General features: G+C 36.2%; 1 protein-coding gene and 1 long non-coding RNA gene across 2 annotated transcripts in view; one reads left to right on the plus strand and one right to left on the minus strand.

The window, feature by feature from the left end:
- Positions 1-347: 347 nt before the first annotated feature.
- LOC126824982 (uncharacterized) lies at positions 348-5,976 on the plus strand. The gene is made up of 5 exons (XR_007681711.2): positions 348-502; positions 1,288-1,410; positions 1,673-1,764; positions 3,476-3,563; positions 4,347-5,976. It is a non-coding gene; the product is annotated as an uncharacterized LOC126824982 (long non-coding RNA).
- An 8,749-nt stretch (positions 5,977-14,725) lies between these two features.
- The window catches only part of LOC126824927 (beta-1,3-galactosyl-O-glycosyl-glycoprotein beta-1,6-N-acetylglucosaminyltransferase 3-like), a 33,544-nt gene continuing 31,371 nt past the window's right edge, over positions 14,726-16,898 (minus strand). Inside the window, exon 3 of the mRNA XM_050554381.2 lies at positions 14,726-16,760. Within this exon, the coding sequence (XP_050410338.1) occupies positions 16,477-16,760 (284 nt within the window). The 3' untranslated portion in view covers positions 14,726-16,476. The remainder of the gene's footprint in view (positions 16,761-16,898) is intronic.

Genomic DNA, 16,898 nt, shown 5'->3' on the forward strand with positions numbered 1-16,898 from the left:
AGTTAATAAATAATAAATAATGGAACTAGAATCAGTCTGTGGAAGTTTCTCTATAGTTTCATTATTTTTTCCAGTCAGTGATGATATGACTCATTCCACCTTACAGTTACAGCAATTACCGTATTGAGAATTTACCGTTCAAGGACTCCATTTTGGCATTGAATTGGAATTTGAAGAAAAACTTGTAACAATTTCATTTAATTTTTATATTTTCTATTTTTTTTTTTTTTACCAATGTCCTACAATGATTAGTGTATGTGAAGATACAATCCCAAGTAAAGTATTTATATGACACTTACATGCAACAGAGAGAGAAAAATGACATAAACAAGGCCTTACGTGTACTTGTATTTGAAGAATCAAGTAGTCCAAGCTATGCCTATATGCATACCGGTAATCAACTACGACGACGATTAGCTTTCTTCCGTTTCCACCATTTCCCTGCACACTGTTCCATTCTACTTAGCCTACAGACGCTAGGTTGTTTCGGGAAAAAGGACAGGTAAGGTTAAATTTGATATGAATAATTCGTTTGCTGGTATGGGTATTTAGCAAACGGAGGAAACCGAATGGCCCAGAGAAAAACTCAAGAGATTGGACAGGCGACTCTACTCCTTGAAATCGAAACCATGCCACTTAACACAATGACAGACCCTGTGATTTCATGTGAATGCATTAACTACTAGACCATTCCCCCCCAGCCCCAAACCCCATATTGAATAAAAGTATGGCTTATTTCAAATATGATATTTACATATAAAGAAAGTAGAGAGACTTCAATCTTACTAGAAAAATACTAGATTACCTGAAATGAAATGGGGTTTAAAGACAACGTCCTACTGTTCAGCTCCGACTGGTCTAATGCAGTGTGCTAAGAGAAAATGTTTGTCCGGGCAGCGACACTATGGCCTACTCTCATAGTGAATTCAAACTGCCAAGAGAACTTTTATGTGTACGCCAATGTGTACATTGGATCTCAGGGGAAACCACTCTGAAAAATCAAGATGAGCTTTCTCGGTCAACCCCAAGAGGTAACCTGTGGCCTCCATGCTAGTATTCCAGCACCTAACTCACTCAGTCACCATGGTCGTCTTCTAATTACTGCGACATTGAAACCATGTGACAAACAAGGATTATAAAAATAGATTTTTACGGCTTAGGTAGTTCCTTGGGATTAAAATTTTTGATACATATAGATACATTAGTTTCAATTTCAAATCACACAGTTTGTATATATGGTATGGTAGCTTTAATGGTAAATTACATATAATGTATTTATTTTTTCAGTTTCAATATTGGATGTATATGCAAATCACCCAGGAAAAGATCATGTAACAAAAGAAATTATAAAAGTAAAAAAATGGAAGAAGAAATGGCTGGAAAAAATGATGATAGAGCAGCTTTTTCTTGGTGGGTAACTATTTAATTCTTATAGAAAAGATTGCTGTTATGCTATTTTGAAATCTAAAATTCAGTTTAGTATAGTAAAACTGTACACGTACATGTATGAGCACAGACAGAATCTTAGTTAGATATGACTGTCTCATCTGTGGCAAAGCAAACCAACACATGAAACAAAACAAATGTAGTTAAATTAACATTTTTTGACTTAATCAAAACTGTCTAGTCAATTTAAGCCAACTAATGTAATACATTGCATATTTTTTTTCAGTTAGCCACCTCGGAAGATCAAGACAGCTGGAAAGGGCTATTGATATTGTGGAAGTGTTTTCTTACAGAGGTTGCTTATCAGACAAAGGCTATGTAAGTACCATGCATATTTGCTTTTTGAATCAGGAACTGGTTCTATACACTTGGTGGGGGGGGGGTGAATGGCCGAATGGTTAGCATGTGCGTGCTGTATCATACGGCCTGTCATCCTCGGTTGTACGTGACAAGGAGTAGGGTTGCCTGTTCAACCTCGTGGGTTTTCTCCAGGTCCTACGGTTTCCTCCCACTGCGAAAGACCTATATGACTTCAAAACTATAAGATGGATGCAATGTTACACCCTTTCATAATCATTATTATAAAGCGTTCAAATGCATGAATTTGTAAAATATAATTAATATCATATTGTAATACTGTTTGCAATACTGTATTCACCACTGCCTTAGTGGAGATAATTGGTAAATTAAATGATTATTTTTTCATTTTGTCTTTTTTTCAAGAGTTTTGTTCTGGCTTCTGACCCATTGAGGCATAATAATCTACCTGGGTCTGTAACTTGAAAAGACACAATAAGTATTATGCAAAGTTGAAACAAAATAGAGACTCAACGTGTGGAAAAATAAGTTATTTATTTAAAAATTGTGAACCGTAGAAAGTATATTTATTGCCAACTCAACCACATACTATCATCCAGGGTTTATGGACCTACTTATAGTCCAACCTTCGACGATGGGTTGTATGTTCAATCTAGTTGGAGGTGTACGATTGAACATACAATAATTCAATAACTCACTTCTCTTAGTATAATCTTATATTCTGTAACAATATCTAACAAAGATAATATATACATATAATACTGACCCACAGGATAGGTAACTTAATAAGGAACAGCATCTAAGAAATAACTTATCAGAGACCTGCCCTTCAGTATGTCCTCTGTCTGCCTGTGGTTAACTGCCCTTTTCTTTAATATACAATTTTTAGGACTTTTATACCTTAGCTTTGTTTTTAGTTACAATATAATCCTTAATACCTTACTGGAATAACTTTACAATAGATAATAATTTATGAAACAATGTCTCTCTAATATAATTACAGAGTTTATTTTAATTAGGATTCTGGCTAATCTATAATGGCTCTGGCCTCAAATTAACTATGCTCTAATTCTACCTGGTCATAATACTTGAATATTAAGCCATCAAATTATTTTATAATTTTGAAAATGAAATGAAATGGGGTTTAACATCCTACTGTTTTGCTCATAAACTGGGCTAATGAAGACGGGCATACACCATACAGTGTGCTATGAGGGAAATTTTGCCCGGGCAGTGGCGCTACAGCCTACTCTTATATCGAATTCCAACTGTCAAGGGATCTTTTACATGCACGCCAATGTGTACACAGGACCTCATTTTTTTATCCCATCCAAACGACTAGACAGCTGTCCTTGTCAGGTCCTCCGTCCTGTATCACTGACAAGGGGAAGACACGTCGGAAAATCTGGATGAACTTTCTCAGCCAATTCAAAGATCGAACACCCGACCTCCAGGCTAGTGAGCCAGCGTCGTACCCTCTTAGCCATGTGATCTCCTTATAATTTTGAAAAAGAATATAGTGATTGTAAAAGCTAATAAGTTATCAGTTGCATTTTATTTTTGTTTTTAATGTTAAATATCCCTCTCAAACACAATTATATTTTAATTCTCTCCAGAAATTTGTGTAAAATATAGACTGTAAATTAAAACTTTCATCTTTTAACTGTTGAGTCAATTTAAGTCATCTCATACATAGTATGTTTTTTTCCAGTTAACTACATCAGAAAGATAAAAACAGTTGGAAATGGCTATTCATATTGTGGAAACTTTTCTCACAGAGCTTGATAATCAGGCAAAATGTAAGTAACATACATATTTGTATTTTTAATCAGGAAGTAGTTTTATACACTTGCTTGGTAATCTAGTTATTCTTCTTGGGGCAATGCCTAGGACTCAGCTATTTCAAGTACTTGGCATGCTTGATTTTTGCCAATCACATCCATTACAGTAAATAGCAGTAAAATAATGATGGACAATATTTTACTTTTCAAATAGATTTCAATAGATTTTAAAGGGTAATATCCAATTTGTTGTCAATGGAAATAAAATAAGAATGGGTCCAAAAATAATTAGACATTGCCAAGTAAATAGGTGCTGCCAATGATGTAGTAGGGAATCTGGATTTGCAGACAATACATGTATGAACCGGGTGAATAGTTGACCTATTATGAGACTTCAGTCCCAAATCTCAAGACTTTTTTCTGACTTGGCCTGACAAAGACAGCTGTCTAGTCCTTCCGATGAGACGAATATTGGAATGCACGTAAAAGATCCCCTGGCAGTTGGAATTCGATATAAGAATAGATGATAGTGCCGCTGCCCGGGCACACTGTGTGGCATATGCCCGTCATTATTAGCCCAGTATAGGAGCAGAACAGTAGGACGTTAAACCCCATTTCATTTCATTTTTCTGACTTTTAACCCATTTGATTTGAGCATAATAATCTGCCTGGGTCTTTAAGTGGACAAGACACAATAAGCGTTACGCAAAGTTGAAACCAAATAGAGACTCAGTCTCGATGTGGCAAAATAAATTGTTTATTTAAACATTGTATTCTTATTGCCTACTTTTTATTTTTTAGGCTGGAACACCCTTGAAAGAGTATTTGGTGTATGATAACAACAAGAGAACCCAAGCATCAATTTATTTTATACTTCTGGGAAAGAATGCATTTGACCCAATTTTTAAATATTTATTTTTTGTTATTAATGTTAAATTTTCTTCCAAAACACAATTAGATTTTAATTCTCTTCAAATATGTATGTATAATATAGCAAGTAAACTGACATATAAATCACTTAGAATTTGGTCGGAAATCATAAAGTATTTAATAGGCATTACTAGAAACCAAATGTAGATCAAATACACCCAGAATTACAAAAAACCTTGACCTACATTAAGGTGACTTTCCCTTGCTTATGAAATGAAATACGTTTTAATATCCTGCTTTTCTGTGTTCTTAGAGTGATTCTACCCTACCCTTATATCAAATATTTCAACTGTCAAGGGTTCTTTAAAGGGTACCCAGGGGGGCCGAATGGTTAACACGCACACATTTGATCAGAAGGTCTGTCATTGATTCAAATAATTCAATTTTCAAGGGTTCTTCAAAGTGTACGCAGTTGGGTTGGTTTCAATTCTGGGGGGTGGGGGTGGATGGCCGAATGGTTAGCACGTGCATGCTGTATCATACGGCCTCCTGTCATTGAGTCAACTGGCATGGTTTCGAATCCCCGGTTGTAGACAAGGAGTGGGGTCGCCTGTCCAATCTTGTGGGTTTTCTCCGGGACCTCCGGTTTCCTCCCACTGCTAAAGACCCCTACGCGCTAGCGAATTATTGAAATAAAATTAAACCATATGTTAGTCCCAAAATGATCTAGTTTGTGTCGAGTAGACGTTAAACCCCATTTCTCTCTGTCTCTCTCTCTTTTGATTCTGGGCTTGTACCCAATTATCCCTTGCCATATCCAACACTGAAAAGTGGGAACTATGCCAGAAAATCCAGTTGAAATTTCGCGGCCAACGCCTTATGCTCACTGAACCACTGTGGCTTATGACTTGTGATTGTATATAAATCTTTTGTACATATGATATTTTTTTATTTCAATCCTGTAATCTTGATGCTTTGCTTCTTTTATTTATAAAATATTCATTTTGTTTGGGGTTTTTTTAATGAGGAAAAGGCTCTACATCATTTTATTACTCCTGCAAAATAGAGCAATTTTCTTTTGTTAGTTTTCTGTGTATGCTAGTTATTTCTAGATGCCTCACAAATCACTTGTAGTGTGATTTTGTAGCATTTTTCAGTTTTTGAAATTGTTTCAATTTAGTGCATAATTAATCTTATTAGTGCTTAGTTTGGATGTTATTAAATTTAGATATATTTGAATTATATATTTTGGGGTATGGGGTAGGGATACTGTGTACATATCTTTATATTCTCAGTTCTTGTTTTGGGGTAAAGAACAATTTAAATAGCTATTTTATATTTTGTGATGGGTAAAGTGTGTGGGGCAAAAAACAATTTAAATAGCTATTTTATATTTTGTGATGGGTAAAGTGGGGGGGGGGGTCATTATATATAACACAATATAATTTGTATTAGAATTGAAGTCTCTGTTTTTCTGTTAACATTTCAAATATCTATTTAGTTTTGATGTATTAATTTACTTTTTCCTATGATTTTATGAATAAATAATAATCTTACAAAATTTTTTTTTGTTTCCTTCTTTTATCAAACTTTACAGGTCTAACAGAGCAAAGAGAGGGGTCCTGCATAGAAAGGTTGCTATGCTGGATATAAATTGGGGAAAAATACAACACAAGTTTTTGATGATGGTTATACACAAGTTTGTATGAAACCACACAAGTTTCAGAAATTTTAACACAAGTTTCAGAAATTTCAACACAAGTTTCAGAAATTTCAACACAAGTTTCAACACAAGTATTGTGTAGATTTCACACAAGTTTCAACACAAGTTTTGTGTTGTTTGATACATTTTAACACAAGTTTTGTGTTGTTTCAACATTTAACACAAGTTTTGTGTTGTTTTAACACAAGTTTGTGTTGTTAAATAGAGACACCTAACTTGTGTTGAATTTAACACAAGTTTGTGTTCTTTCAACACAAGTTTTTCTTCAGTGTGTAATAATATACCCCGCAATAACTTATATCTACAAAGCAAAGGACATCTGATTGCAAAAATAATTCGCACGAAAGTGGATAATTTTTGTTTAAAAAGAACCTTATCATAATAATCTCCAGTGACGTCAAGAAATCAATTGATACATACCTTCCCTTTGTTGGATGGCTGAATGGTTAGCGTGCGCGCGCTGTATCATACAGTCTGCCATTGAGTCGACTGGCGTGGTTTCGAATCCCCGGTTGTACGTGGCAAGGAGTAGGGTCGCCTGTCCAACCTCGTGGGTTTTCTCCATGTCCTCCGGTTTCCTCCCGCTAAAGACCCCTACGCGCAAGCGAATTAGGTAAATAAAAAAATAATAAAAAAACCATATGTTAGTCCCGAAATGACATAGTTTGTGTCGAGTGGACGTTAAACCCCATTTCTCTCTCTCTCTCTCTCTCTCTTTGTTGAGCTGAGTTTATGCACTATTGAAATATATATGCCTTGCTTTAGATTGTGACGTTAAGTGCAATAACTACTATTCAATATCTACCGCCTAGATTATATATAAGCAAATAAATCTGACCTGGTTGCTAAAGAAAATGTGTTAAGGTCTACAAAACGTAGTGTACAAAGATAATGAAAAGAATATTGTAGACCTCAAAGGACTCTGTCGATAAGTGATATTTAACTTTAGGAATGTGGGGTAATATGATATTAAAAATCAATCGATTGTTGCGCCACAATGTTTGTCGCCCTTTATACATGCTATTGCTTCCTCAATATTTACTTAATATATTGGATTTCTTGAGGGGTGTTTGGTGGCGGGGGGGCATAGATCGAAATCGCCTAATTCAATATCGTTTCGGCCTAGAAGGGGATATTTATAACGAAATACATCGGCCTATAATGAGATGAACGGCTGACCGGTAAATTTATGAGCCCCATCCGATATACATAAAGACACCCTTTCAAGAATATGCGTCTTCAAACGAAAATATATCATTACGTCCTATAGAAAGTTTTGCTATAAAAATATTATTACTGCCTAGATAGGGATATGTTTGTTTTAGGGCAGGTTATTCATAATATCTTGAAATATGCGTTTAGTTTTGTGGTGTTACCTAGACTGTCCATGGAAGTAAAGCTTATGTGTGCGGGGTGGATAAATGGTTAGTGTTCTTTGAAATTTATGTCCCCAATTTATTTCGTTAAAAATATACGCTTCCGCCCACCGATACCCTTGTTGCAGTTACAAATGTGGTCATGTTTAGGAGAAACTTCCTAAAACTGAAACAAAACATTCAGTTTACCTTACAAGAGCTTTTTATACGCCCAGATTTTCGTGTGGACGTACATTGCCGTCGACCCTGTCCGTGCGTCCATTCGGACGTTCGTCCATCCACAATTTGTTTGTGGACACTCTACAGATCACAATTTCTATCCGAATTTGACGAAACTCGAAATATAGGTTTATCACCAACAAATTTCGGTTCCTTTCGACATTGGCATGTATCGGATCGAAACTTCATGGATTATGGCCCCTGATTGTACGAAAAATCACGTTTTAATCCGATTTAAATGAAACTTGAAATGTATGTTTATAACCCAAAGATCTTAGTTTCTTTCGATAATGGCGCATATCCAAACGTAACTTTCTGGATTATGGTTCCTGGTTGTACGAAAAATCACGTTTTTAGCTTGTGGTCTCTCTAGAGGTCACAATTATTACTCGATTTGAAAACCGTGAATATTTCACCGTTACACCATAATGTTGCTTGAGTTTGAATTTCGTGAAAAATGGACCAACACTGCTGGACAAAATGGCCGCCCCTCGTACGCAAATAGTGTAAACATATGGTATATCAAGCTTTTGGAAACCCTTAGAGGTCACAATTATTATCCAATGTTATGTGTTTATGTCCCAAAGATCTCGGTCCCTTTCGATATTCGCACACATCGGACCGTAAGTTCCTGGATTATGGCACCATAGTGTAAACATATGGTATATCAAGCTTTTGGAACCCCTTAGAGGTCACAATTATTATCCAATGTTATGTGTTTATGTCCCAAAGATCTCGGTCCCTTTCGATATTCGCACACATCGGACCGTAAGTTCCTGGATTATGGCACCTGATAGTGCGACAGAATCGCGAATTTAGCTTGTGTACCTTCTATAGGTCACAATTTTTATCCAGTTTTCAAAATCGTCTACATATATCACCGTTACACCCTGATGATGATTGATCGAGTTCGAATTCGGACCGAAACCGCGCGACAAAAAATAGCCGCTTCTTGAAAGCAAATAGTGTAAACGTATGTTAATACCAAAGCTGCGGACCCGCTAGAGGTCACAATGTTTGTCCGATTTTGAAGAAACATAAAATATATGTTTATATCCCAAAGATCTCGGTTCCTTTTGATATTCACGCATATCGGATAGCATCTTCCTGGATTATGGCCCCTGATTGTACAAAATATCCAGTGTTTAGCTTTTATCCGATTTACAAAACGTTTAAATATATCAGTGTTACAACCTAATGAGTTCGAATTTAGGGAAAATCAGACCGAACCCGCCCGACAAAATGACTCTTTCTTGTACGCAAATAGTGTAAAAGTATCTAATACCAAGGTTGTGGACGACACTCTAGAGGTCGCAACTTTTATCCGATTTTCTAAAACGTACAAATATATCAGTTTTACAAGCTAATGATGTTGGGTTCGAATTTAGTGAAAATCAGACCGAAATTGCCCAACAAAATGCCCTTTCTTGTACGCAAATAGTGTAAAAGTATGTAATAATTGACCCTCTAGAGGTCACAATATATGTTTATGTCCCAAAGATTCCGGTTACTTTCGCTATTCGTGCATATCAGACCGGAACTTCCTAGATTATGATTGTACGAAAAATCGCTTTTTTAGCTTGTTTTCTGTCCATCTCTTGCAAAATGTGGGCGTATCTTGCATGGTAACCACATGTTGCAATTGTCTCTCAAAAGCTCGGTATAATCTCCATTAAACGCCTTTATATAAAACGATCCACGAGCAGTGATATTTCCCCACTAAATGACACGCCCTGTTATTGCGAAACACGCCACTGTTTCTAAAGAGAACCAACTTGATAACTTCCTTATACAACCAGGAGTTGGGAAATTTCACGTAGTAAGTCTTTTCAAAGGGAATTTGTTTGTACAAGACAAAGTAAATATGGGTGTGTACGAGCAGAATAAGATGAAAATATATCACAATTATCAATTACAACAGGGGGTTATCATGTGCTGATTTACTCAATTGATGCCTTGAGCCTAATAACAAATATTCGGTTTTATCATCATTCAATTTTAGAAAGTTCTTTGACATCCATTTTCTAATTTCACTAATACAGTTCTCAAGTTGCAATTTTGATAAATTGAAAGAAAATGGACAATTAGGTGTAAATGAAATATATGATTGAGTATCATCGACATACAAATGAAAGCTGAGACCATATTTTCTGACAATATCGCCTAATGGTGACGTATAGAGGATAAATAAAACCGGACCAAGAACAGAACCTTTGGGAACCCCAGATGACAAAACAGATTCAGACGACGATTTGCAATTAACTAAAATACACTGTTTTCTACCCACAAGATAGCTTTCTAAACGATTTAATGCAGAGCCACAAATACCGAATTTAAATTGAAGTCTATGTAGAAGAATGGAAGGGTCCAACGTGTCGAAAGCAGCAGATAAATCTAATAAAATTAAAATGTACATTTTCTATTATCAATTTCCATTAAAATATCATTTGAAACCCGGGTTAAAGCTGTTTCGGTACTGTGATATTGTTTATAAGCACTTTGAAATGGTTCATACAAACAGTTATCATCTAGATGGGCCTTTATCTGAGAAGCAATACATTTCTCCAATATTTTAGAAATAAAACTTAAGTTAGAGACAGGCCTGTAATTTATAAAAACATTAGGATCCAGTGTAGACTTTTTAATTTAAGGGGTAACATAAGCCCGTTTGAAAACGTTGGGAATAGTAGCGGATGATATACAAGAATTAATAATATTGGTAAAAACTGGAATAACTTCGTCTAGACAGTCCTTAAGAACAGGAGTCGGAACAGGATCTAATGAACAAGATTTAGGAGCAGACGATTTAATTAGCTTTAAAACAAAAGATTCACTAACCAAGTTAAAATTTTCTAAATAAACATAATTTTCTAACTTATCAAAATCATGAGCGTTAAAGCCAATAGTTTTATTTAAATCGTCAAGTTCAGTTCGTATTTTCTGTATTTTTATTTGAAAGAAATCAGAGAATAAATTTGCTAGTTCAGTGTCATTATCATTGTCCGGGAGAATAGTACGCTCAGCATTATGGTCCAAAAAGGAATTCACAACTTTATACAGGTCTTTTTGTCTGTTTTCGCCATTTTCTATTTTATCAGAGTAAAATTTAATTTGAGCGTCTTCAATTAATTTATTCACATTGTTTTTTAAAGATTTATAAATCTGTTTATGGACATGTAGATTTGTTTTCCGCCACAGATGTTCAGCCTTATTACGGTCCCTTTTGGCTTCTAAAATAGAATCATTAAACCACTGCGTATTGGGACGAATAGTAAATGTTTTCGTTTGAAGAGGAACAAGCAAGTCCAAAAATTTCAGCAAGCTTTGAGTGATATTGGGTTGCCTTCTCTTGTATATCTTGAATACGTTGAATGCCATTGAAATTCGAGTTCAATATTTCGGCTTTAAATTTATTAATGCCAAGTGATTTAAACCTTCGATATCTGTATTACTAGAATAGATAACTTCACCTTGTCTCATACCTGTATTAATAGAATAAGTTATAACATCACCTTGTCTCATACCTGTATTACTAGAATAGATAACATCACCTTGTTTCATATCTGTGTTAATAGAATAAGTCTTCTGTTATAACATGTATTAATACAATGGATTACATAATAAACCACAGTATCGTAGCCAGAGTTTGTGGCGTTTGGGGGGATCCAACGTATACAGCACAATACAATCCTAGTTTATGCCTTGTCGTAAATAGCCACTTACCCAAAAAGCACCCTTAATAATGATTCTGATATAATTATATATCCAATCTGATTAAAATACAGATCTATATTTCGTTTCGTTTTTTTTATACTTTCGATGGCCTACACTACATGAAGATCTGACACGTTAAAGCTATAGGTCACGCCAGGGGTCAAAAGACCGACTTATGACCCTATAATGTCAGACATTTGATTAACCAATTAGCATTGATGTTACTAGTGGATTACCCACAGTTCCGTGCAGAACACGCCTAAAGCTCGCCGTAACAGACCGTGTCATTGGCTTATCCCTGACACCATTCAGAACACGTCAATAATAACAACTCTTCCAGATCCTATTGTAGTAAAGACAAGTAAAACGAAATTTTGAACTATAAAAACGAAACGAAATAGGATCTGTGTTTTAACCAGACACAATCACAAAAAGAAGATTGTTTTGATTTTTTTTTAATTGTCAGTGTCTTTATAGTCAAATTTTATGGACATCAGTCAAACATTTGGTTAATAATAATTCAAACATTAAGCTATAGATATAGACCCAGTCGCTTGTATTTTTGACAAATTGTGCAACATTCTTAGCCACATCTACCATTTATAAGCAGCGACTCCTGACTGCCTATTTTAATAATTGTCAACGCCATATAGAAACCCATATTTATGAATACGCTTTGTAATGTGTGGAATCTGTTCTGTCCAGTGTAGGCATCCTGATTTATAAAATTTAGAGTAATAATTTTTGATCACATTGGAGGATTTTTCTATGCAGTTTGATGTATGTATATGGTAATGTATGTTTGTATGTGTTGAAACACAAATTTTTTATGAAATAAACTAGGATGCAAATTGTACTATGGGTGTATGTAATAACCCAAAAAACATTGTACGGTAGGATAAACATGAAGCTACATTGATTGCGTATATACGTACATAAGTTAAAAGTTGTAATTAAAGTTAATATAAAACAACTTACTTCAATGTTTGAACGTGTGCACCACGTTCTATAAATCAACTTACACCTTTCTGTTTTAAGAAGTCCGTTCTGTGTATATGTATCTTTGGACTAGCCATTGTTGTCCAGACCATCACTGTTTGTGTACTGTAAAATCAGTTATCTTCGTTACCAAGGATGATACGCATGAATATGCAAAATATACGTTTACACACATGAGTTGTCCTTTACTGTGTAACTAGGAGGTGGATGGCCGAATCATAAAGTCTATCATTGAGTCAACTGGCGTGGTTTCGATTCCTTGTTGTACGTAACAAGGAGTAGGGTCGCCTGTCCAACCTCGTGGGGTTTCTCAGGGTCCTCCGGTTTCCTCCCACGGCTAATGACCCCTACGCTCAAGCTAATTATTGAAATAAAATTGAACCATTTTAGTACCGAAATGACCTAGTTAGTCTCGAGTGGATGTTAATCCTTATTTCTTTCTCTATCTTTCGCTCGCTCCCTCCAGTACCACTGGCAAGGGGAAACCACTATTATGAACTTTCTCGCTTAACACAGGGATCGAACATGGAACCTCCATGTTATCCCGCTAACGTCTTACTAATTGAGCCTCCGCGGATTACAAATAGTGTTAATGGGCTAAAGAACACAACTAAAAGCAAAATGCAAAAGACGCCAGAATTACCACGATGAGACAATCTTCCAGATCGATAAAGATGGCTGTAGAAGGGAGATGTAAATGTCCTCATAACACCCGGTGCTGAACGATGGTTGTAAGAGGGAGATGTACATGTCTTCATAATACCCGGCTGGTGACGAGAGGTAAGACGTTAAATCCCAGTTCAATTTCAAGTTTTTTAATGTTTGATCGACATATTTAATAGTTTATAAGATGTAAATTATCATTTGAACAAATTTTCAATTCAAATTGCAGACATTCTGAACTTTGATGAAAACAAAAGGAACCGCGAAGAATAAAGCAAATTGATAATACATTAGTAAAACAAAGTTGAACTCACAGCTGTTACGCCAAAGAAGCAACAGTTTGGAAATAAAATAAAATGAAGTTAAACTTCCTACGTTTCTGCTCATCCGAGCTGGTGCACTGCAGTGTGCCGTGAGGACAAATGTGCCTGGGCAGCGGCGCTACGGCACGTTTCAAGATGCTGTTTCTGGTCCGGTCCTGTCCTCTGCCCTGCACCTGACAGTCGAACTGGTGTTTTCCGAGAAAGCTGGTCCGGATTTTCAGTCAAGTCTGCTGATGTCAATTATTAGAAAACACTTTGATGGTTTCCAAAAATGTATGGTTAGCTCATCCCCATTAAAACATCAAGGAAGGTGATGTTTTGCTGACATTTGAAATATGTGCAATATTTAAGGTCGTTTCTCTTGTATATAAAAATATTACAACACGTGTTTTTCAAGTACACGATGCACAGGTAACGGTCAACCGAATGGTGAAATCCTTTCTTGTTATATGGAGTAGTTTCCCTTTGATAAAACCTTTGTCTCTTCCTAAAGCAATATTTTCACGTGTCAAGGACACTTTTATTATCTCAAACACAGTTAGATTAGCACGCGGACACACCAGGAAACTAGCCAGGCAGCGTACCCAGGCGTTAAGACGGCCCTATCTTGAAGTCGGCTACCCAATCCTTTGCAAGGGTGTTGGGGGACATTGACATGCCCCAGGTATTCTAGACGGGAGCGGTCGGGTCTCCAAGCCTCTCTAGTACTATTATAGATAGGGTTTGATGGTTGTCAAGGCTCTATCCGTTCCCTGTTTATGGACGAACGGTAGGAGAGTTTTAAAAGTTCATCCTTTGCGTCCAGTATAGTGAACGTCTTCCAGAGCGCAATTAAATAAAACGAATAGAACAAACTCGGAAAAGGAGTGCGCCAGCTTCAAAGCCAAAAAGGTGTGTGTGTGTGGGGGGGGGGGGGGGATGGTTAGCTTGGCGTGCTGTATCATAAGGTCTGTCATTGAGTCAACTGGCGTGATTTCGATTTTCTCCGAGTTCTCCAGTTTCCTCCCACTGCTAAAGACCCCTACGCACAAGCGAATTATTGAAATAAAATTAAACCATGTGTTAGTCCCGAAATGACCTAGTTTTTGTCGAGTGGACATTAAACCCCATTTCCCTCTTTTTCTTTCTAAGCAAATAATATTACCATTCTAACTAACACAGAAACATGGCAAAGTCATAAACATGGGGAATACTGTTCGCATACATGCCTCCACGTCCCGTGTATAATTAGAATTCGAGGAAAAGCAGGAGGACACGCCGATTACAAGGTACTTTTTAAAAAATATGCAAATCTTCTAAATTATTAGAATATCATTTATGTACAGCAAAAGGTTAGTTTTTTTTTAAGTAATACAGAATTAGATAGATTAACAGAACAAAACCAATGATTGCTACCCATAAAAATTGTGTTCTATTAATGTGTTTCCCAATCGCTAAATGCCACTTAAAGATTAGAATTACATAGCACTAGATAGATATATATATATATATATTTAGTTTTATTTTACTTCACACATCGTCTATAATAGCACTTACACAAGGTTATCACATATATCACAGGTGAATATTATGAGCAATATTCTGGTTTTGCTTTTACTATGTCTGCGTTTCTCAAATTCCCAGACATTAGTTAAACAGAAATTATTAATTAGACATTAATTAACTTTATCCAGAGCATAATCAACTCTTGATGTCATCGCTAGCCTGTTATATTTATTGGATTAGGTTCCGATTTGCTGTTAGACTTCCATTCATAATTTAATCATGAAATAGATAATCATGACCATGTTTTTTATCGTACCGACTTTAGTAATGATGATCGAGGTAAGGCCGAAAATTCAATCGCTAAAATTTCGGTTCAGAGTGGATCAATTTGACTGACATTTTCAGCAAATTGCCTTTACATTATCTAGTTTTTAACTATTATAGTGGGAACTGCCAGCCATTTATCTGATCTCCCATAATGTATCTTGAAAGATGAACATAAAAGTGAATTTTCCGTTGTAGATATATCTGCGAATAACTTGTGTGCAATAATTCATTAATTTAATAAACTATACTAAAAAGCACATATAACATGACACTGCCGATAGGTTTCATCGCCGGCAGATGTCCGAAAGCAGTTGTCATGCCGACAATTGTTACGCCCGCAATCGTCGTAGACCCCTTTTTTGTATTAAATTGCTACACTAGCGTTTGTTTTTATAGTTCAATCTGTTAACCTATATGTGTACATGTTGTTCCTATGACCCTTCGTGATTACATATCTATGTATATTCAAGTAATCACCCACGCAGTTGGTTGGGTTGTATGAAATAGTAGACACCTTCAAGAGTCTAGTTTAAAGGCTGTGTTTAACGCCGTGGTCCCGACTACAAATTGGCAGTGCTAAAAAGTACCCCTTGGCAGTTTGTCGAATAGGCGAAACACCACCCTTCGAGCAAATTATCCCTTCCTTCGTATTCATACTGCAGAAAAGGGGGGGGGGGATCTGAGCATGACACAATAAGTTCTGTCTCAACGGAATACTTTTCCACAAATTGCCTCTGCCTTGGATTGATTTTATAGCAACTACTTCCGGTTACCAACCAGTTTATAAGCAAGTGAAAATTATGATATATAATGCCGTAAGCCAATTAGATTCTGCAGTCCAGAAGGGTGTTGGTCTGAACACGACACAATAAGGACTGTTTCAACGGAATTCCTTTCCACAAATGACCTCTACCTTTGATTGATTTTATAACAACTACTCCCGGTTACCCCAGTTTATTAGCAAGTGAAAATTGTTATATATTATGCTGTATCCCAATTATATTCTACAGTCCAGAGGGGTTTTGGTCTGAACACAACACAATATAAGTTATGTTTCAACGGAAGACCTTTCCACAAAAGACCTCTACCTTGGTTTGAATATAAAGCTACTGCTTCCGGTCACCCCAACCGTAACCAGTTTATAAGCAAGTGAAAATTGTTATATACTATGCTGTATACCAATTAGATTCTGCAGTCCAGAAGAATCCGCGGTGTGCTCATCGTGATAGTTATCAGGTGTTGCTGTCTTTAATAAAATTTAAATTTGTCCAGTGTTTGGGATCAGGGGGTGTCGGATTCTGTGTTCTGTAACTTAACAATTCCTCCATACAAGAATAGGCTATGGGATCTTTTCGTAAATCGAATTTGTTTGTTCCAAAATGACCCTTGCGTTTCAGTAAAGGCAAATCACCGTAGCCGAAAACACAGATACCTCTGACGTATTCTCCATAGCAACGATCAAATGACTGGCGCCAGTTAATATGGCGTGTGACGTACATCTTCTTATCAGGGTGACCTGAAATTTAAGAAAAAAAAAGGAGCAAATTAAAAGATGTAGTTTAAAAATTCTATTATAAAGACTACTAATTTCTAGACTAGCTTTCCATACTATTCAGAAGTTATCGGTTGTGTCCCTTTACACTAGCGTTGAGAA

The sequence above is a fragment of the Patella vulgata genome, chromosome 6, assembly GCF_932274485.2.
Source record: "Patella vulgata chromosome 6, xgPatVulg1.2, whole genome shotgun sequence".
Lineage (NCBI taxonomy): Eukaryota > Metazoa > Mollusca > Gastropoda > Patellidae > Patella > Patella vulgata.